This window comes from Pomacea canaliculata, linkage group LG13, assembly GCF_003073045.1.
Source record: "Pomacea canaliculata isolate SZHN2017 linkage group LG13, ASM307304v1, whole genome shotgun sequence".
Classification (NCBI taxonomy): domain Eukaryota; kingdom Metazoa; phylum Mollusca; class Gastropoda; order Architaenioglossa; family Ampullariidae; genus Pomacea; species Pomacea canaliculata.
The window spans coordinates 23,216,012-23,239,026 of record NC_037602.1 but is presented as its reverse complement, the minus strand read 5'-3'; the positions used below and the strand labels follow the sequence as shown (position 1 = coordinate 23,239,026).

The 23,015-nt window shown below is 36.1% G+C and overlaps 2 protein-coding genes across 4 annotated transcripts; both read left to right on the top strand.

Moving 5' to 3' along the window:
* The first annotated feature begins 3,311 nt into the window (after positions 1–3,311).
* On the top strand, positions 3,312–9,827 carry LOC112554345 (snRNA-activating protein complex subunit 3-like). Its single transcript, XM_025222084.1, has 9 exons — positions 3,312–3,898; positions 4,959–5,054; positions 5,222–5,315; positions 5,919–6,032; positions 6,451–6,588; positions 6,954–7,036; positions 7,505–7,669; positions 7,885–7,992; positions 9,550–9,827. The coding sequence occupies exons 1-9, from the start codon at positions 3,684–3,686 to the stop codon at positions 9,692–9,694; spliced, it is 1,158 nt and encodes a 385-aa protein (XP_025077869.1). The 5' UTR covers positions 3,312–3,683; the 3' UTR covers positions 9,695–9,827.
* Positions 9,828–12,040: 2,213 nt separating this feature from the next.
* LOC112553932 (sorting nexin-24-like) lies at positions 12,041–22,950 on the top strand. Of its 3 annotated transcripts, XM_025221428.1 has the most exons (8): positions 12,041–12,159; positions 13,761–13,853; positions 19,792–19,919; positions 20,499–20,582; positions 20,835–20,939; positions 21,121–21,197; positions 21,866–21,954; positions 22,208–22,950. In XM_025221428.1, exons 3-8 carry the CDS (start codon positions 19,827–19,829, stop codon positions 22,282–22,284), a joined length of 525 nt encoding a protein of 174 aa, XP_025077213.1. In that variant the 5' UTR covers positions 12,041–12,159; positions 13,761–13,853; positions 19,792–19,826; the 3' UTR covers positions 22,285–22,950. The 3 variants fall into 3 exon arrangements, with proteins under 3 accessions (XP_025077213.1, XP_025077212.1, XP_025077214.1); XM_025221427.1 differs by lacking the exon at positions 12,041–12,159 and having other exon boundaries at positions 12,763–13,853; XM_025221429.1 differs by lacking the exons at positions 12,041–12,159; positions 13,761–13,853; positions 19,792–19,919 and adding an exon at positions 20,115–20,273.
* Positions 22,951–23,015: the final 65 nt, after the last annotated feature.

Below are 23,015 nucleotides of genomic sequence, written 5' to 3'. Positions count from 1 at the left end.
ACATACACTAAAAGCGAAAACGTCAAATCCTTTCATTCATGCAGATATCAAATGATACTGTTTACAATCACAGGCACGAGGGGACGGTGGACTGTCTTAATTTACAAAGTATACTGTCAAGCTGAAGAAAAACGTAATTAGTTTAAGCTTATTTGCTCTTAACTCATCATTTTGCGAAACATACACAATAGACTTTCTTTCTATCCTGCCGACAGACTGTAAGCACGTGTTTCAAAGAGAAGCGCATGTAAGGGAAGTAAGTCCGGTACACAACATACTCTTGCTGCCTCTGACACTCGGATTTCCTCCCCTAAATTTATTGCAAGGTTTAAATTGCGCAATCGAGCACACCCACGTTACCATACATGTCAAGTACTTTGGTGATGAAGTTATAGGATTTTTTATTAAATTTGACAAATCAAACAAAACATTAAAAAATACAAAAATGTAAAACTAGAATTACAAGAATGATTTCATTTTATCATTTGTTGCTTGATTTGTTCACCAAAAAAAATCAGTATTTGTAAGTTGTCTGGTCCCTATCAAAACCAAAACCACAAACTAAGAGTGCATGGTCTGTGCCGAAATTCCTCGACTTTTTCCTGACACTTCAAGCATTTATTTCTTGTCCTCTACTGCATCAATTTCTTAACTTTCAATATACGTTATTAAAGTTTTAAAAAATTCCTAACGGATAATTGTTTCAAGTAAATAATCTGTTTAGATTTCCACCCTGCACCTACAACTCTAACCAACACCTTGTTAATGATAGTAGTTTCTACTATTTTCCTTTTATCTACAAAGAAATTCATTTAACAAAGCTTCCTTAAGCTGAAAATAAAAATTTAACAGTAAAAAAAGAATACTCTGACATATGGAAAAAAAATATTAAAGACTCACAGTCAATGGCTGATACATGGAAGCTGAGTGAATTTGCCAGATTAAGTAAAGAAAGGGAAACAGTCATGGTCGTCATCTGACCTTTTGAGGTGTGAGGTGTTTGAAGCCTCGCTTTTTCATTTTTCAGGAGCCAACTTTACCTGGGTTGGGTGGGGGTTGCCCATCTCCTCTCCCGTGCTGCCTTATCCTCCCCAACATCTAACACGTCAGGTACCCATTCCTGCCAGCTGGGTTGACTGGGGGGAAGCTTGCTACACTATACAGGTGTGTCAGTGTACCTCTCAAGTTTGAGACAAGTACTTGAACTGCTCAGCTATCCACTTTCCCAGGTAAAGGAAGGACAAGGCACTTCATTTAAATGAAATTTATTGTCCTTGTTTTCTGTTCTGTTTGAATAAAGCGCAAAACTTTTTTCAATAGCTAGTCCTGAAACCGAACTATATTTGTTATAGCAATGGGCATTTATGATGATGTCATTCAGTCTACAAAAGTAATATTTAGGAACATGCTTTAAAAGCCTCTCAAACAGCTGCCACATTATACAAATGATCACAAACAAGTAAAAGCTAAAATGAGAGAAACAGAAATATAGATAAAAAATTAGTTGAAAACAGAAAAAGACATATTAATGTCATTACATTTTACATTTCTGTCTATTTTAAAAAAAAGAATATTAACATTTTGCAAACATTCTATATGAAAGTCATGAAGAGTTTTTAAATCACAATTTAGTACAAACATTAATCAATAAAGTAAGCAAAACAATAGTATCAAAATGATTGAGCATATAGGGTAAATAAAGCTGACCACCATTTGTGTCTTCAATCAAGAGTGCTATAACACTATAAACATTTTGTTTAACAGAGTACAAACTCTTGTATCATTCAACTAAAATATATCAAACATGCAGCCATGGTAATGACAGTAACTGCATTATGAAGGTGGTTGATAATAAATGCAACAATGTTTCGTTGAGAAAACATAAGATGAGGCACATCAATTAGAGTGGCAAGAGAAACCAGTCCAGCCGCAAACTTGATACCATCCACCACAGTCTTTACTTTGAAAAAGTGCCTGTTGGCATACAAAAAAAAAAACCCAAATCAATAGAGAAATTTGGTCACACTTGAAACTCTGTATTTTTTAAGAACAATACCCTATGATTAATAAAACTAACTGCAATTACTCAACCTGCAATACTGCTATCTATATAAGAAAAATTTTCTAATGTATTATGATAGATTCAACCAAGCTTTTGCTTTTGTAGTCTTAATTCCAGAAAACAAAATTTGAGATAAAGATTCCAGAGAAAGAATGATAGTGTCTGCAAAAAAAAAAGATCTTGGTATGTGCCCATAATCTCAAAGTCATAGCACAAAATGATAAATGGAATGAGAAGGGGTGACAATTCTTTAGCTTTAAGTCCCTAGAAAGTTAAGATAACAGAAAACCTTGACATTTTTATCACAAATTAATGAGTAACTTTTAGTTTTATTTTTGTCCAACCACTCACAGAAGAATGAAGTTGAGTAATAAGCCAAGAGCAACAGAAGACACCAGTGAAACAATGTAAGCAGCAGAAGATCTTCGCGCCACCACCACTTCCTTTTTTTCATTAGGAAACGTAGCTGATAACCATATGTTCCCAAATGTGAGTGAGTGATACCATAAGTACCCCTGAAAATTAGCAATAACTACTCCCACAAGTAGTCCCAACATCTTCAGATAATTGCAGAACTGAAAAAGAGTAAATTGTAAAGAATGTTCAAGCAATAATACCACTGACAAGACACAATTAAAGGCTTCACTTTTACACTATCCATAAATACAAGAACTTAATAAACTTTTAAAGTTTTTCTCATGACAGTTACATTCTTTTATGAAGAAATTTGTAAAGAGCATACTCACACTCCTAAGGAAAATGCTTAGCGCCTAAGAACAAGAACAAGACATGGACAGAATACAAGGGACAGGAAAACAATCAAATAACACAAGAACTAAGAAAGAATAAACAACAGTCCTAAGGATGAATAAAAACAAGAACAGAAAATGCAAAGAGGAACCAAATAGCAAGAACTGAGAGTATCATGATAAAAATGAGCAGTGAAGGGTGTGAAAAAGGACTATAATGGTGGGAAGGGATATCCTCACAGTGTATATGCTACTATAGGGATTTCACTTGCTGCAATGGACCGAGACAACAGGCTGACCAAGAACTTGTATTGCGAACTAACAGGAGAAAAGGGAGGACACGAAGTTTGTTGTTGTAATAATTTTGCACGTACTTACGGGTAAAAATTGGAACTGTGAACTGACACCAGAGTGAATGTAATGGTGCTACAAAAAACCGTAGGTCTTTTTCCTGCGAAGTTTTGGCGCCAATTACGTCATTGCGGAAAAGGGAGTTAATTCAGTCATTCACTACACAGATGGAGTTACCTTAAGAAACTTACGGTGGAATCGATGGACTTACAATGTTTTTGTTTATTTCCAGGGTTAAATTTGTATCTCCATTATCTGACGACGAAACTGAAATAGCAAGAAATAAATTAATGCTTCTTTATGAAGAAAAGCTCAAGTCTATACACAGTTGAACAGCTAACAGGAGAGATTGCGATTGTTTTGGAATCTCTTTTCGAACTTTTGGAACGACGTTTATGGGAAGTATTCATTAAAAATTAGATTTTTTTAATTATTAGTGTAAGGCTAAGTCAGATATTTCCTCCGTGACTGACACAAACTGACCGGTCCATCATAATAATCGAGATAGAAGCAGATTCACGATGTTTCCAGCCAGCGATAGGAGTGATGCACATGTTTTAAGAGAAACAGCAGCAGCTTCTGAGTCAGTCATCAGCGTAAAGAAATTTCTTGCATCCTGGGACAAAGATATACATGAGTTATCCCGTTATTCTTCAGAAAGAGAATCAAATTCATACATTGCAAGGAATATGGGAGTTGCTGATGATCTCGTGGAAGAGCTGTCTGATGTGTGTGGGTAAGACCATTGATGTTGGTAGTAATAGAACAAGTTAACAAATAAAACATAATAATTTTTCCATGTCTTAATGGGTTCCACTTGATGATGAAAGCAATCAAAGTAGTTTATAAATCCACAAGCTTGATAGTTTTTTTTTAAATACTTGTTAAGTCCAAGTGAAGTAATTATGCCTAAAACTGTTAACAATTTACACTGTTTTCAATTGCTTTGGCTCAAATGATTTAGTTTTTGACTATAAATTGCAGTGAGAAGAAGTTGGATGGCTGGTGGACCATTAGGTTGTTGCACGTTGATATATTCTAATTGGGACTAGCTACCTATCCGTTCTCACATCCAGTACAAACTGTCCATGCTGTGTATTATTCATTTCTTTGTTGGCAGCTGCCCTGATTATTTCTCTGAACTACTCTTCCCTTACATCCCAGCTAGACAACTCCACTCCTCATCTGGTGATCATCTCCTTACTCTTCCTGTCACCAAAACAACAACATATGGCCACAGGATTTTTAGTTATTGTGCAGCCAGACAATGAAACTCTCTCCCTTTCCATATCCTCCACCTACCCACCATTGAATCCTTTAAACGTGCACTGAAAATGCACCTCTTCTATAAACATTCACAGTTAAACACATACCTAATTGCCATTGCTTGCTTGCACATTTCCATGTACTTCCATTTCTTCGTATCAGTAAATACTGTGATCTGTCTCTTAGTTCATACCAACTCTAGCCTTCTTGTGTGATCAACCTAAGTCAGGTTGTGTTGACTTGCCTGTTTTTGGCACTCCTCACACACACACACACACAACCTGTAAGTAATTGTCACCATTTACATGAGAACCAGTGAGCGTTAAGATTAGTTCTGATGTACTTCACATTCTGTGGCATATTTCCCTTTTCCTCCAGTTCATTACCTGGCAACATCATATGTTCCTTGTGGAGATAGTTTGCTATGCATTGTTCATTTTACACTAGTTCCAAAATTAGTCACAGAAATCTGAGTCCTTTGGCCAAAAGTTACAATTTAAATTACAAATTTTATTTAAATGTATGTGCAGAGTTCAAACTTTGTTGTGTGGAGAGGAACCAGCAGATAAAAACCATCTCCTGAAGATGAAGGGCTTGCCAAAACACATTGATCTCACATGTGTCAAGTAAGAGTTCATTCTTTCTTTGAAATTTAGAGAGAACATAGGTGTAAAATAGCAAATAATAAATTTGAAATTTGTAGTACTTTGATGTTTGATATAACATTTCTTGTTGAGTACCTTGATTAGATAAAGCTGCTACCTGCCTATAAAAGCTGTAAAACATTTAACAGATACCAAGAACGAGAGCTTGAGCGGCGAAAACAAGTGGATTACAAACTGTTTGCAATGCAGAAGATGAAATATAGAGTCATGGATGTTATGAAGGTAAAAGTTAAGGAGATTATTTATGTGTTGTATTGTCATTTTCAAATAAAAATGGAATGGTGAAGGAGTTTTTTAGCAAAAACTTATTTACTGCTTTTTTTTTATGGTGACAGCATTTTCCTGTTGTGACAAGTTCAGCATGCTAATGTTGTTTTTAAGAAATGAGTTGAGGGACAAAATTTTCTTTTGAAAAAATGAAAACATGATAAGCAGATGTATTTTTAGCATCAGCTCCAGATGGTTCTCAGTGTCACAAATTTCATTTTCATTGAACCTAAAACTAAGAAGTTTGAATACTAAACAAGTGGATTGAAACCATGGTTCAGGTGAATTACTAGGGAGATACAGTACCCTAATCTAAAAGGTTTCCCTGAGAGTCTGATTGCAGTGTTTATAAAGAAGGAATATTTGTACTTGTCTACTACAAACTACACCAGAAAAGCTGTTCAGTAAAAGTGAAGGTTGCTGCTGGTCTGACAAATTAGCAATGTTTGAAATGCAAATATAGGAGAATGTATAATGAAACTTTTTCTGGCCTGTATCACCAGTTATCAAGATTGATATGAATCAAAGTGATCATACAATTATTTTCTTTGTGTGCAGCTTCCACCAGACAGCAGCGTGGAAGTACCAACAGAGAGAAGAGTTCAGATCCCTAATGTTGTACTGACAGTGAAAATACTTCGTCCTAAAGTGAACAGTTCCGTTGTTGGAAAGGTACATTTAGTACAGAGATCATATTTATTTAGTATCATATCACACCATGTAAAGCAATAATTCATTTTGCTTTTACACAATAGTGCATGCTAATGCTGTTGCGTGTATTTCATGCTGTGTTGTCAGTGTCACCTCAGTGGTGTCTGAACGTGTTCTGTCACAAAAAAAAGAGAGAGAAACTGAAGAAAAGTCAAAGCTATAGCCAAGGAAAGTATAAAAATGGATTGAATGATTATAATAATTCAGAAGATTACAAAATTATGAAGATAATTTATTTTCATTGGTACAATCTGCATTCCTTTTATATTTCTTTTTTATTCAGGCTTGTATATATAATATTTAGATTGTATTTTCTCATTATTTGTTCCCAAAAGTTAAGATTTTACAAATATGGATAGATTTTCTTTTTCTGTTGAAGGGAGAGACTTTTCTTGTCTTGGGAACTCAGAAGCTGACAGAGCTGCGTGACCACATTACCTGCATGAAAGACGATGCCATAGCAGGAGATCTGAGCGACTACCCCACAATTGGAAAACAAGTTCTTGAGCCAGCAAAGGTCAGCTGCAAGCATAATTGCGCTTTTCTGAAATGTTGCGTGTTTACGCTGATAAGTGTAACAGTACAGTGTTGCAATTAAGAGCACGAACAAAAGAAATTTGTGTAAATGTTAATAATAATAATAATGCATAACACACTTTTAAAAATTGCATCCACGTGGGTGAATGTGCATGAACTTATGTAGGTATGTGTGCACACATTCACAGCACGCTGCTTGATGAAGTTTTTTTTTTCAACAAGAGGAAAGATACATGTATTTACTTCCCTTCACCTACAGACATGCTCATGTTTGCTTTATTGTTAACAGATGTATCAATTTGACACATAATTTATACTTGTAAATGATTTGCTTTACCTTTGTAGAACATCTACAAATCAGCCCTGTTCTTCATTGAGAATACCTTCTATAATGATATGAGAGAGCCAGACAATAGGGATTACAGCTTGTAAGTTGTAAAATATCTACTATCAATGTGTGTGTGTCTGAGATTGTGTACTTTTTGTATTTGATGTGTAATCTGTACATGGACTACATATATGAAGATTAGTAGATCATTATTGTGTGTTTCAAGAAAGACCAATCCTTCGATGTATACACAGTTTATAGTTGCTTATGTAGTATGCAATATCAGGAAAACTAAATCTGGTTTTCCTTTGATACTTCTATATAAAACCTCATCAATATGTTTGTTTAGTCTAGAAACTATATCACAAAAAATATTTCCATCTGTGATGTAGATTTGAAAGCATAAGTTGAATGTGCTTTCTGCTATAAAGTATTTTTGGCATAATTTTACTCTTTAACTGCCTTCAGACTTTCTTTGACTTGTTAAGTGCTCCTATCTTTTTAGTTAATAATGTATTATTAAACAAACAATGCATAATAATGCTTCAGTTTTGTTTTCTTCTTGCAGACCTATTTTGCAGTGGGCTGCAGAAGTAAAGCACGGATCAGGGAACTTCAGCACAGCGAAAATGGAAGAAACTACATTCAGTGATCTTGAGATTCAGTTTGGTGTGCCATACCTCTACCAGCATCAAGGAAATTGTGAACATTTGCTTGTCTTCACCGACTTGAGGTGAGATCTAATGTCATTGCTTTTTTTAAAACAAAAAATATACAAGACTAAGTTGATTAGATATCCTAAGTGTAAATTGGGACAAAGTCTGTAGCAGTTGCATTAGTTTATTACACAGGCTTAGCATACTTTCCAGAATGTTAAAGGTGTGAAGAGCATTTTATGCATTTATTACAACTACATTTATTAAATCTATTATTCTTTGAAAATGACAGATTGCTGCATTCTGAGGATCCCCAGGACATCACCATGTACCCTTTTCTAGTGAGCGAGACGATTAACAAGCGTACCATATGTAGGGCCTGCCAGATGGAATCTGCACGGTAAGTGTAGAAAGTTAATGGTAGGATGGGGAATATAAAATATATTTACAATATACAGATAAATTATGGTTAAATAGACATTTTTAAGTCATATTTAATTCATTTATGTACATTTAAACAAAATCCAACAATCTCTCTATGACTGATGCAAAATAGCAAGATAGCTGATTCGATCAAAGTTACTTTACTCTTGTCCCCTGTAAGCATGACTATACACGTCAAAACAAGAGACTTAAACAAAAATCTCCTATCAATATCGAAAGCCCAAGTGCAATATGGAAACTATGTCATTGTTGATTGCACAGGAAAACATGGTGATGGAATAAGTGTGCATACGTTCTTAAAGGCTTCATTGTTGAGAAGACAATGGATCAACTTCATTTTTATGTGTGTAGAGCTGACTTAACTGTAACTCTGTTGTATGTGAATTCCCTTTGCTATTGAATGTTACCCAGTAACGTAACGTTGAAGAAGCAAGAGACAGTAGGTCAACTTCGTGTTTTCAATTGACTGAAAATCAACGGAAATAGTTGTGTTTGAATGATAATTTTTCTCTGAATCATTTCTGCTTAAAATTTCTGGTTTCAAAACAAGTAAACAATCGTATCCAAAACACAAGTCTGGGGCAGTATTAAAAGGCTGCCATTTTTTGTTGATGTCATCCAACCCATTTGGCATGAGCTTTGCTTTCAGGTCATCAAATGGCTGACATCTTGGATGTAGTATGGTACCATTATAGTACCATAGAAATTTTAATCTGAGTTTAACGAGGAAGAGCTGAGCAAAGTGGAGAAAACTGATTTGACAGAAAATGCCTCTCTTGTCAGTTGGTGTCACCTGTGTCACTAATTAGGGTGTGTTTTTCTTTGTGAAAGAGTTCAAAACATTGCAGCCTCTAAGAACCACTATGCAGCTGTGTCTTATGCATAAATAGTTCATAAGTAAGCCCAAAATTTTGAATAAACAGTTAACATTTTCAAAGAATAAAAAGGTTTAACAGTATACTTCATCTACTTCAAACATATTAGTGTAACCACTTCTGGTGCTTTGAGCTAGGAAACTGTTGGACCACGCCACCCCTCTCCTTACATCCCAGCTAGACAACTCCGCTCCTAGTCTGATGATTGTCTCCTTACTCTTCTTGTGCACTGAAGAAGCACCTCTTCCATAAACATTATTCCTAACAACCTTTCCCACAATGCTAGTCCTTTTTCACACCCTTCCTTTTACAATATCATGTTATTCGCAGCTCTTGTTCTTGTTATTTGGTTCCTCTTTGTGTTTTTGTATTTGATCTTATTCATTTAGTACAGTTGCTTATTATTTTATAGTTCATATGCTATTTCTTTTCTCGTCCTTCGTAGGCTGTCCATGTTTCGTTCTTGTTCTTAACTGCTAAGAGCATGCTCCTTAGGAGTGTGAGTATGCGATTTACAAATTTTGCATTTATTATTATTATTTTCCATATCTATATATGTTGTAGACCTGAAAGGACTTTAACCATGTAACTGAGATGCAGTATGTATTAGATATTTCAGACAGTTGTTTCTGTTCTAGGTGGATGGTTGTTGACAGTCCACTGACACCTGAGAGCCCCTGTTTCATGTGTAATGTGTGTTTCATGGCATTGCACTACATCAATGGACAGAGAGTGTGTAATTTCGAGGCATACAAATACCGTGAAAAACTGGCTGACTTATAGCTGTGTGCATGTGCATATGCAATTTTGTGTCATCGACTGCATGGTGTTTAATTTTTGTCTCTGGTTCTTATGACGTTTGACATCTCATGAAATAAACACTTGCAGAGGGCTTGCATTAAAATATTTTATCATTTTCAGTCTCATTTTTTATGTAATGTCTGGTAGATGATGAATAAAATGTTTAAAGAGATGAACTTCATATGTCTCAAAATGATGCATTATATATCATTTTTTCCTCAATAGATCACGTGGTGTTAAAACAAGTTTGTCTCAAGCTTGTAGTATATATGTAACCTATTTAAGATTTTAGATACATTTGGGCAAATGGTGAATGACTTACTATGCTTGTGACGGGGACCACTTCATACTACTATTAATACTAGATCTGTGAACATCTCACATTCCCAGACTGTCATGAGTCTGGAAAACTTCAAGATGGGCTCATAACCATGCTGCTGGTATTGTTTTCAAGCTGTGAAGAACAAACTATGACACTCCTCTGGGAACTCCACTGGCTACCATTTGCAACATGATCAGTAGACGGTGACACTGAGCTGTCGTCCTCGTCGTCGAAAACCTGTCTGAGCTCCTGTTGCCTTACCAGTTTTCTCCCTTTCTTTAGTCTTCTTTTCAGCCCTCACCATTTGAAACTCTGCCCCTTACTCTTTGAACATAAGATTCCAAGTCTAGCCTCAAAATGCAAATCTATTATAAATAGAAATTTATTAAGTGAGCCCGTCCACTTATTTGGCTATTTATCTTCATCCATACACTTCATTCATATTTGCCAGGGTGTCATCCGCATGTTGCTGCTGGTGTTTGTTGTATGATTCACTTTTGGTTTGTAGTTTTTCATTCAGAGGTTCACAGCACATTGAGCTTAAAAAAATCAATTATTATCCTTATTATTATTATTTCAATTCAATTCAATTCAATTCAATTTAACTTTATTATCTCACTAGGAGAAATTAAAAGACGTGGTAAAACAACTGGCTGATAATAAAACTTAGAATAAAAACTTAATAACAACTTAATTCCACTCAAACTATCATCTCACACAAACACCTACAGTCCATGTAAATACCCGACTAAATAAGAAACAACACTAAAACTATATTCCCAAAACCACACACCCACACCCTCACACTCACAAATCCTTCCAACACTTATTCAGTAAGACAACAGACTGGTGTATAAAACTATTCCGAGAACGGGCAGTGGAAGGCAGTCAGAATATTTTGATAGCTGTGTTATAGGTTTCTAAATATAACTGGCATGGATTTTGATAGTGACACTGCCTAGCAGTACTGTCTGTAATTGGATTGATTATTCTTGTTCCCTGTCTACAATATTCTGTGTGGTTTGTGTTGTCTTTGGAGCCAAACAATGTTTGTTTTTTTCATCTATCCATCCTCCACCAGGTATATCTGCACTATCTTACTTTTTACTCTCTGCTCACTAAAAACTCATCTAGATTGTGCTGTTATATTTTTCAGGTTTCTCAGATTTGTGACTGGTCATATTTTTAGTTTTTTGTTTCTTTAAAGTAGGCATTAGTGTCATTTAATACTTATTTACTTCTGCTTGTTTTTAATCCGTCCACAGTTAGGATGTTGTGCAAAAGAGACAGGTAACCATCACATTTTTTTGAAGATAAGGTTGATTTTTTTTAATTTCTTTGTAGTGGCCTGAGACCTGTATCTTATCTCACTTATGTGCCACATGTTGAGGCATTATTTTGCAGCATGTTGATCAGCTTTGGTGTTGGTGTGGACAAAATGAGCTCACATATGGGATATACTCATATACAACTGCAGAGTCATAGCAAACATTATTTTTTGGGGGGGATGGAGGGGTCTATTCTAGTATCATTCAAGATACTATTGATTAAAAAATGTGGGCAAGGTTTGGTTTCAACATCGTGAGAATATGTTTTGATCATTAAATTCGCTGTTTAAATACATTTGTTAAATTTTAAGAAACGTCATTGCATCTCAAAATATCTCTATCAGGTGTAGGATTCATTGATAATTATACACAGGTACAGGTCTTGAGATATAATTATTGCCTGCCCTGGGATGTATATTATATCAGGAAGAAACAGGACGAACGTACACTTATCATACATACGCATGACGCACAAACAACACAACGCTCGACGAGCTCCCGCAGATGATGAGGATTTACAGGTGAATCGAATAAAAGAGGCACAAGTTCAGAGAAAAGTCACTGAAAGAGTTATAAAGAAAATGGCGGAGATGTGTTTTCCTTCTCACTCGGCCATTTTTAGAGCAACTTTTTTTTTTAATCTTATATATGACGTCATTTACAGCTTCAAATGACGCACACAAGACGTCAGATACAAGACGCCATTCATACATGAAATAATACATTAGTTCGGGACAGTACAAGACCTACCACAACTCACTACAATATCACTGGCTTACCCTGGACCTCTACCTGCTGTAAGTATTCTGAGGCGGCAGTTCAGATTTTGTGGTTATCACAAAAAAACATTTTAAAGTGTCCGTGAGACTTCCATTGAATGTGAGGAACTATCAACGGTGGTGACATCACAGCTTGTGTGCATACTGTGTAAGACATAAGCCTTCCTGAACAGATCATCCTCCTGCTTACGCTGCATGGCGTTGTAGTCGATCACTAAACCGGGAAATTGGAAAAAATGAATGCAGGGGATGTACAGATTTTAGCTCAACATTTGTAAGGTAATCTGTTGATACTACATTAATGTTCAAGCGTGAGCCAGTATATCCTCTAGACTATTTTAAGAATTGTTTTTCTTGGTCTTTTTAGTTTTGAGTGTGCTGCTAGAAGTTGGCATTTTCTGATGTAAACAGAGATATAACAGTCTCCCCAGTTCATCTTGTATCTCCACATTTATCTGAAACGCACGCGCGGAAGATTATCTTTTCTGTCCCTGTCCTTGAGCCTGAGTGTCGCCAAGTGTGTATTCAGAGCCGCAATACTTCCGTCTTCCCTGTGGAACCGTCATCGGCAATGACTCGAGGGCTCCACCCCTTCAACTTCCTCGTAGCTAGAGACAAGCAAGTAATCTGCTGAGCTGTAATCACTCTAAAGAGTTGCCGACATGCGAAGGCTGGTCGCTCGTCTTTCATCCCGAGTCAGCAGCTAAAGGTTATATCACGGGGCAACTAGTCCAGCCCTTGAAACAGGTCCTACATCCAGGAGGAAATGAAGCTAGGTATGACCCTTCAGTCCACGATTCTTCTTGTTTCGCTTCACCTGTACATCACCAGACCGCCGGCAAAGAAAGCCTGACTGCAGATGCACAGAACATCCTCGTGCCTGCAACGTTAACGCTGACCCCCTCTATGTTATCTCTGGATGAGGTCAACAGCAGAGGTGTGCCTCCTGAGCTTAGAAAGCAGCTAAATGGCATAACAAAGGTGTAGGATGGAGTATAAACAAGAGTGGAGTTGCGGTGACGTTCGCCGACATGTTGTGGCCACAGATGGTGCTGCATCTGCTCTCCATACTTGTTAGATTGACTGTAACGCTTACAACAGTTTGTATCCATATCACAGGCCATCACAGTTCTCGCTTTCTCGGAATTCGGTTGGCTAATCGGATGCTTGCGGCTGCAGCCCTTAGGCTCGTCATAATACGTTTGGCAGATTCGCGCGGCAAGTGATGCCAGCTTCTTGTAAGAGTGCGCAGCCGAACCACAGTACGGTCTGACTTAAGACACAATAGTTACAACAAAGCCAACAGCGCTCCTTGATGAGCTTCGATCGTTATTGAACAGTTGAACTTACTGCTACTGTCACATTGTCAAGGGATGTGAACTCGCTCTTGCTTCCGCGCTACATAACATACATGTAACATAAAACTTCTTTTACTTTATCGCTTAGTACTTTACTTTCAGTAAGGTGTCACGTGACGTCGCGTTTGCATCCCTGGAAAACAGTTGCTGTTGGTGTTGTGTGTCATCACACTTCTTGGACAAGTTCTACTGAAGCACTGCCCTCGACAGCAACAGCTGTCGCGTGAGTTACAAGCCGCCATTTGTTTTTGCTGCTTGCAGTTGATCATTGGAATACGCAGAGATGCTCACAGTCAGAAAGTGGTGTTCTGAAAGCGGGCCACTTCCCTAGGCACGTTCCACGGCGGCGAGGACGTAAGTACGGTAATACCCGGAGTGTAATCAGGATTTGGGTTCTTTAGTTTGAGGAATATTTTTAACTGATAAAAAATACTTGGGTCAAATGCTCATTGTAGATAAACAAGTATTACAAACTTGCTGAATGGATATTATACTTTCAGTTGTTGCAAATGCTGTTAAGTCGTGCTTGTGTGTGCTGGATTTGCAGCATTTCTCAAAACCGAAACTTACCATCTTCAGGGTATGGCATGGAGAAGGTGACCTTTAAAAGTTCTCCTTCCATCGCCAGAGATATTTTCATCTATAGTGGCCGAAGCCATCCTTGAACCGATGATCCTTACTTTAAAGTTGAACAGCCACTAGATTACGAAGTTATACAGTACTAAGCATTTCCATCTTTTTCCCTAGCAGCATCGGAAACCATAAGCTCAAGGGGTCCACCAAGTTTGTCTTGATCCGACTGTGATACAGGGGGTCAATCTATCGCAATGCTTGACTCGTCTTGCATGCCGCTGTCAGCGCATGCGCACATAAGCCAAGCTCCACGCTCGCCGAGGCGAAAACAGAGTGCGGGAGATCATGCCCACATATAGGGTCGTGACCCCTAACAATGGCAATGACTCTTCGCCATGGCGTGCTACATACGACCACATGCGTGCAGGCAAAGCCGCCATTTTCAAATGTGTGAGTCTACACTTTTCCCAACAGAAAAGCTTCTCAAGCGGTCAATTTCTATACTGATACATGTGTTCGACGCTTCGATAACAGTACGTATAATTTTTATACTCTATATTAACATAGTTATTGAGATTTTAACTACAGAAATGTCCAAATTTAATGCAGAATATCATTCTAAGAGAAAAAAGATTAAGAGTACACATTAACGCAATAAATGCACAAGTTTTCCAGACAGAGGTAGAAATCGTGCTCAGCAGTTCTGAACGCTTGCATTTGATAATTCTTTAGCCGTTAGCAATGGAGAGAATTTGGAGCTGTCAGAATTTCCTCAAATTGCGATTACGAAAGTGGAACGTAACAGAGCTTCGACAGTTCCGTCTGTTTACTGGTACGATAGCGTTAAAATGCCAGGTTTCTTCGGGCAGTATAATATTTTTTTCTCTTATTTATTGTGGGTTTGTTTTTTTTTTTGTCTTGCAAGTCCTGGGCTGTGTGTGAACTATGCTGATTATTAGGCTCATAACATTTCATGTTTATTTGTTCAAGAAGCAGTGTTTGTATGGTAAAGGATTTTTGGTGTAAAATGTACTTGCTTTGTCACATATTGCTGATAATGTTGACAGATTTGGTCCTTTGGACTCTTAACTCTGCCTCTCAATTTTATATTTTTTTAGGCTAGCTTTAAACGACTTTTTCAAACACCAAACTTTCCACTGCAGCAGCTAATTAAGAATATTTGTCAAAGAGCAGCATAAGGATTGTGTTCCCAGTGGTGAACCAAAAAAAAACTTATATAGATAGCCCATTGACAACTGATTGTGACTGGAAGTATCATTTCAGACAACTTTAATGGTCTTTTTCAACAACAAATCATAATAACTGCATAATGGTCAATAATTATTTTACTGTTATTCTAGATAGCTGGCTGCTGGCATTTTAAGATGAAAGTGGTCACAGGGTGTGCAACTTCCCACTACAATCTATTGAACCAGATGCAAGCTTCATTAATTAGAGCTATAAAGCTGATTCCTCATGTCCTATGCTTCCAGTTCTCCTGCACAAGTCATTAAGTAAGTGCAATTTACTTTTTGATTCATAATATTCATAATCCTTGTGCAGAAAGAAAATTTATGAAGCATGTGACCATTAATGGTCAAAATGACTTCTATGTTATTGTGTGCTGCAGATTTAAGGAAGGAGAAAAAGATAATACCTGAACTGTTTGAACACAATCATTACACCACAGATAGTGTAGCTTTTGTTGTGATGCTGCACTATAAGAGTGTGTTATTATTATACTTTTGATCTTGATTTGTGAAATCTTATTTGCCTTGTATATTTATTTCCATGCAGGTAACTACCAAGAATCTAGCTGAATCTGCAAGGGACAAAAATGTCGGAGGTGGAGAGTGATGACAAAAATGCTCCCACTCAACCAAAAAGGATACGGATAACTCCGATTAGATTTCGGTCTGTTTTCATTTCCTCTGCTTAATTTTAGGGAATTTTTTTTGGTGGACATCATGTAGGGACACAAGGCTGTGTCCTCTTTCTGGTAAAATAGCATACAGTGATAAACAAGTTTTGTACAATAACAATAAAATGTTCTTTAAAAAAATTTTAACAACCTATCAGCAGCTGACAGTTTAAATGTACTAAGCTGAAAAAAGTTTATGCAAATGTATTCATTTGACACAGGGATGCACAGCTAACAGCGAAGGAGAGAAGGATGCCGAGGAATCACTATATGCTGACCATTCAGTTATGCAGCAATGTCCACCACCATTGCCATACTCTTTGCCACTAGTGGTTGGCACCATCTCAAGGTGTCCCCAAGTAGCAGCTTTCAAAAAAGGACTGTTTCACCTTTGCCTTCACACCCCCAGCGCCTTCCGATTCCATTGTCTGGTTTTCAGCCTGCCAGCATAAAGACCCATAACCCCTTGGAAGGTAATTTAAAGCCATTTTGTTTATAATCATTTTAGCTTTTTTTCTTCTTACCCTTGGCCAAGAGTTATGAACAGTGCTTTTATGAGTTAAACTGGAAGCGGAAAATCCCAGCCTTTTGCCATAGTGAAAAAATTGAAACAAATATGGATCACATATCAGATAGATATGACAAATGGTAAAGATTAACCAAAATTAATGGTATTTTCCAGGCATTGTGAACTATAGCAAAGCTAGAAAAGATCATTATTTTACATGTTTTCTGCTATTGTGTTCTTAGGTTAGAACTAAACTAGAGAAAGTTGGGATGCAACAACTGTCTCTTCTGGAAGAGATGAAGAATGATACAAACAACCTTAAAAGGATGTTTACATGGATGGAGGAACAAGAACAGGAAAGGCAAATGACACGGGAAATCTGCCAGAGGGGTTCCAGTCTCGCTTAACAATCAGCAGAAGATGTAGAGAGTCTTGAGGGAGATATGAAGACAGACCCATAAAAAAGGACATGCTTGGTATGTGCTTTATTCTGATTTGTTAGTAGGAGGAGTCAAATCTTTTTATCTGATTCCCTTTAAAGGTTTCCATACCATACCATTCATTGTATAAAACTAATGACATGTTTGCAGTACTAAAAAGTAATAAAGGCATTGTTATGGTGGCATTGATTAGAGCAGATAGTAAATTTTCTGTACCCACTTTTGCTTGGTTGTATGAAACTTCCTGAATTGTTGCTGTCTTTTTTTTGGGGGGGGTGTGTCTTTAAATACTAGTTGTCATAACAGTATTATAATGTTGCCCACTGCAATTTTTTTTAAAATGATGTGTATTTATTTTTGTCTGTTTTCAGGAATGCCATTCGGTGATGCGTCGGGCTTCACATTAAAGCATGTAGTGAGGGGCATTCTATCTGTGCTATTTTCAACTGAGTTGGCCTGATCTTACAACTTCAATGGGACTCAAGAACCACCCCTTCATTTTACAAACAGTTCAGGGTAAGGATTTAAATATTTGACTCTGTGTGTGTGTGTATACGGTACATTAATACATGCCTGTCATAAAATAGGACTGTTTGGATTGTTTCTTTATCTTTTAGTTCATGAACCTTAACCTTTGACTCTGCTAGGTGCAGACAAGAATTTTCATGAGTCATAAAAAAAAAAAACATGACAGGAAGATAAATCAGGCCTGGAGAACTGTCCCTACCTCATTTTATTGTGATTGAATTACATTGCCAAAATAAAATATGGACACATGTTTACGCAATTTCTAGTGACTGTAGTCCTTTAATCAGCTGGTTAACACTGTGTAGAAAGGAATTAAAATGACAGTTTATAGACATCTTTACAGTTCCCATGTATTGGGATTGTTTTTGAAATTAGAATTTCCAGAGTTTTTCTGCCTATAGAAATTCTAACTGAAATTCAAATGCAGTTCCACTTGTAGTTCCTTTCTGTTTATAACGCTTTAAATTTTTATGCCACTTTACATATCAGTATAATTTGCTTGTACCTCTTTTTGTTTCACATTATATTCTGGATTTTAGGGTCAGTAACCTACAATTAAGTGATTACTTTTTTATGCAGACCTCATATTCTTATATTTGTTCTATTTTTAGATGCTGCAAGAAAAAGTTATCCTGAAGCTACGGATGCTGACTTGCATGCATCAACTTGGTTAGCTGGTGCTAGGGATCAAGAGAATGGCAGAAGGGAAAGGGTTGAGCACAGCCTATACGTCAGTTAATTGTTCTGGGGTGGAGGACAAGTAAAGCTGTGCAACTTTCTACCTACAGTTGTAAAATTCTTGTACATAAACCTGCATATACTAAATCTGGATTTATATAATTATATAAAACTGTGCTGTGATTATTATTTACTCTAACCCATTAATTTATCAATGAGGATATTTTCACCCGATCCAATAAGAGATGTGTTGTGGTAAATTCAGAATCATTTATATGTTTACAGTTCTTTTCTAATACCTTCTAAAATTCTTGAACATAATTGTGTTTCAAACATGTGTTTGATGGTTTCCTTTTCTTAGTGATAAAGGTGCAATTTAAAATTTTAATCTGTTTTAAAAGATTGTAGTTAATACCATAAGCTGCAATCCAACCTAGAACCTTTTATAGTTAATTTCATGACTTTGATTTATTTTTAGAAATGTCTATTAAAGCATCACTCTTTTTTGACAGCAATTCAGTTCATACTTATCATTTGATATATTGTCATAGATCTTTGAACCTTTTCTTTGGGAAAATGTAATTAGTGTTAAGGAAACTGCAATTTAATTTTAATTGTTTTGTCAATGGATACATGGTTTTGCATCGTTCTACAACTTATAATTAAATAACGAATGTTGCATTAATATATCAAGAGGAAACATCTTTTATGTATGCAAACAGACAATGCTTTAAAAAAAATTTTATATATTTTTAAAATTATTTTTTTTTATCAGTTTGCTTTTTATCCTTATTTATGATAACATTTTTACCTTGATAAATGATAAATTGTTTATGTATACAAATGAGACAATGCTTTAAAAAAAATTGTATATTTTTAACATTATTTTTTTATTAGTTTGCTTTTTATCCTTATTTGTGATAATATTTTTACCTTGATAAATGATAAATTGTTTATGTATACAAATGAGACAATGCTTTAAAAAAAATTTTATATTAAAAAAAATTTTTTTAGTTTGCTTTTTATCCTTATTTTACCTCAATAAACGCCAATAAATAACAAATCATGTTTGTTTGTTTTTTTATAACATTTTGCACTTTTGTGCACTCTTTTGCTGCTTGTTATATATATATAATTATTGCAAAATACACAAATTATTATAATCCATTTGATATTGGTATTTTTTTAGGAATTTTGGCATGTCTTGATTTAGAAATATGTAAATCAGGATATGCCGAAATCCCTAAAAATACCAATAATCTGAAGATATAAATAGTGGGATATATAAAAAAAAAAAAGATGGGACGTACCCATGAGCCATCAGGGTTGACTAGCGGTCACAAGGGGGAGAGAAGCGTCCCACGCTTGTTTCACAGGTAAAACCGACATGACCCCGTTGTTACGGCCCGGTTTCACTTTCGCTATGGGTCGGACGCCATTTTGCCACATGGCCCCCGGATACTCAAGACATGTCCCCCACCTGTAGCCAATATTCCTTTGCTGCTGGGGTTCATATTTGTGTTTGTTTCGCGGATCGATGTATGTCTTGGAGTATAGTTGCCGCTCTTATAGTCCTACAACCAAGCTAAAGCAATATCTCGTTACTTAATATTTATTTATTTGTAATAATTTCTCACGAAACAGCACAACAGAGTCAGTAACAACATTAATCACCATTCATGACGTCTGGCACCAGGCTGTGGGTTCCGCCGGCACACACAAAGACCATCCTGGTGACTGTACGGTGTTTGGCTGAGGAGCCTACCGATCAGGTAAAACAGTTAAATGTACGTCGTGTCTGCGTGCCTTGAACTGAGATGAAAGTAGACTAAATTAAGGTCGTAAACTGCCCCTAAGAGTTTAAGAGTTGTACACGTCCGTGGTGAAAACGCTTGGATAATACAGGGAGATAACTGCGGCTGATGCTTAGGATTGTTTTGTTCCCTCCCCTACTGAGTGCGAACGTGAACTCTTCTGACCTAAAGTCCAGCATCGTATAGTAAACTAGAAAGTCGCTGAGAGAATGCCCACAGTTGTCTAAAATATAAACTAAACGGAAAAATATGTTGATTCGGGTCTCAGTCCCAAGTTTTCGGAAAGTCAAAGAGGAGGATGAAACCTTTACAGTGAGTGATGGGTAAAATGACAGTCAAGTGAAAGTAATGGACCAAGTGTCCCCATAATCATAAATAATATTTGTGAAACATCTTGCGCTTGTACAGATGAATTCGAAAAGTACACACAGAATTTTCCCACAAATAATAGTCTTTAAGTAACATTCAGTAATAAATTAGCTGTTTGTGTGTGCTGTTTTCTGCCAGTATCATGGTATATTAAAATTGTTTTGGCAGGTGTTTCTGGTCGATGTGTGGGTGTCGGGTAGACGCCACACTGTTGAAAGAAGATACACCGAATTTGAAGATTTGCACAAACAGGTGATTAAATAGACAATATTTTTCCCATGCAAATATCCAGTAAAATTTGTTTAACACTTGCGGTCACTATAACAAGTTGAAAATTTTTTTAGATAAAGGAAAATTAACGCATTTGGATTGTTTATCTTGTATTTTGCACACAAAAATGAATTTTCATTGGTTAGATTTAAAGTATAATTAAATGAATTTTTAGGTAATATTTTGTGTGTAGAGGATTATTTTTGTCCTAATTTCTGTGATATTTATATATAGGTGAAGAAAATGATAAAAACTCCCGAATTTCCCCCAAAGAAGGTTTTAAAATGGAATAACAAAGTTCTAGAACAGAGGCGCCATGGACTGGAAGCATACCTGCAGGTTGGTGAGATAGTCCTTTATCTTACATTTTTTCCTCTACAATTTTTATGTACTCTTGACTCATCATGATTTAGAAAGACATGTTTTTTTCTGAAGAGGAGCTTATTAAATGACAATTCCCTATAGTAAAATACTAATAGTAATATCGGCATGTAATATTTATTGGTATATATCTGTCTAGGGTGTGGTATGTTGTGAGGCCATTCCCAGACCAGTCTTGCATTTTTTGGAGATTAAAACTGAAGATGATGGATTTGAGTAAGTGACATGACAAAGTAACATTTATTTTGATTGAAGAAAAAATTGTACTGAGAGTTATGAATTTGTTCCTGCACTTTTTATGCTGAGCATTATGTTCCGGTTTGTTGTCTGTGCTTTTGAAAAATTAAATCAAAAGACTAAACTAAAACACATTAAATAACAACTTTTAACTATAAGACATTTGTATAAGTGTGACACCTTTTTAATTTCTTCTAACAAGTCAACATGTAAAGGGTTATGGAAAACATATTTGGGAAAATGGTCACTCAAAGATTTAACAGAAAGTAGGCAACAATTTTTCTCAAACTTATTTTAAAAAGAACATTTTTAATTTGACATAGTATTAACCAACTTGTTTTGTTTGAGTATTTGTGAAAATCAGTATCAAAATAACCAATTGTTGCAGGTGCAGTACAAAATCTGTGCACCTTGTTTAACAACAAAAAAATCAGCATAGATTAGGTCAGATTTCAGTTACCTGCATGCTGAAAAATACTTGTTTTCTTTCCTAACATTATTGATAGACCATTGATAAATCACACATATTCACATGCATTGCAAAATGTACACAAATGCAATTATGTACATGCATTCACACAAATGCTAATATTAAGATGAAGGAAACTAATATTAGACACTTTCATCATAAATGTTCTGTATTCCAGGTTTGATATGGTGGATCATAGCCACAAGGTGGTTCACCAGGCAGTCATCACTTTTCCAGAAAATGCTTTCCTGCAGGACATCCATAGAGGTGAAGCTCATTTTCTTTACTAAACAAACCAAACTGTAGTTATGACATGTACGGGGTCATTTTCATGGAAACAGTTATCATTTTTGTTACTTTTTGTTATGATGACTGTATTACTTCAGTTTATTTAAGTTTATTTGGGAAACACACTTTAATTGGCTTATCCATCTCCGTGGCTCATGTGTTTATGCAAGTCGATTGTTCTCATATACATGCTGACACAGTACAAACTGATATAATTCTTCATGCTTCTCAGGTACTTTGCCAGACATCGTTGCTGAAGGAGTAACAATTGGCTTGTTTGACAGTGATTACACTGCATTTCCTAGCTGAAGAGAGCATTTTGATAAACTCATGAAAAAGAAAAGATGATATCGCAGAATATTTTTGTATGCATGTCAGTGACTCGTGAAGGTGGACAGTTGAAAAACCTTGTTCAGTAAGTTACAAACTGATAAACCACTGTGATACTCGGTATTTAGCATGTTGCTGTTGTGCTTATGATTATGTAAGCAGCACATATAGAAAATTAAAATCATAGAGGATAAACTGTTTGTTTCCATGTTTTATTGCTTTAGCGTTGGTAATGTCATCTCTGCAAATGATTGAGAAGCTATGATAGAGGAATGCTCTTACTTTTGATTGAAAACTTTGTCTTGTTACAGATGTAATCTGCTGTGATATGTCTTAAACTAATGCTAATAAGCTTCTGGGCAAGTAAAACATGTGTAAGAAAATATATGGACATTGCATTGAGCCTTATAGATACAACAGCATTTTGATTAGCAGAGAGAAAAATAGGCAGCCAGTGAGTTGAAGTTATTAGTGGACTGAATCATTAATGGTGATATTTAGATTTCCTTTAGAAAAAAAAAACCTTAATAGACCTGGGGCCCAACAAACCTAAAAATCCAGTTTGTCAAGTACTGTCAAACTTGTCAATTGCAGATTGATGTATCTGAAGTGTAGTAATAAAGTGTTTTGCCTAAACAAGGAAAATAATGAAGTTCAGGCAATATTGTTTTGCAGCTGCAATTCGGCACCCTGCCTAAGATTGATAATTT

Bases quoted from the DNA above. Each gene is read 5' to 3' on its own strand.
- LOC112554345 (XM_025222084.1), top strand. From the start codon at position 3,684: ATGTTTCCAGCCAGCGATAGGAGTGATGCACATGTTTTAAGAGAAACA. The intron at 5,055-5,221 runs GTAAGAGTTCAT...AACATTTAACAG, and splicing joins ATTGATCTCACATGTGTCAA to ATACCAAGAACGAGAGCTTG. The intron at 5,316-5,918 runs GTAAAAGTTAAG...CTTTGTGTGCAG, and splicing joins GAGTCATGGATGTTATGAAG to CTTCCACCAGACAGCAGCGT.
- LOC112553932 (XM_025221428.1), top strand. From the start codon at position 19,827: ATGACGTCTGGCACCAGGCTGTGGGTTCCGCCGGCACACACAAAGACC. The intron at 19,920-20,498 runs GTAAAACAGTTA...TTGTTTTGGCAG, and splicing joins CTGAGGAGCCTACCGATCAG to GTGTTTCTGGTCGATGTGTG. The intron at 20,583-20,834 runs GTGATTAAATAG...ATTTATATATAG, and splicing joins TTGAAGATTTGCACAAACAG to GTGAAGAAAATGATAAAAAC.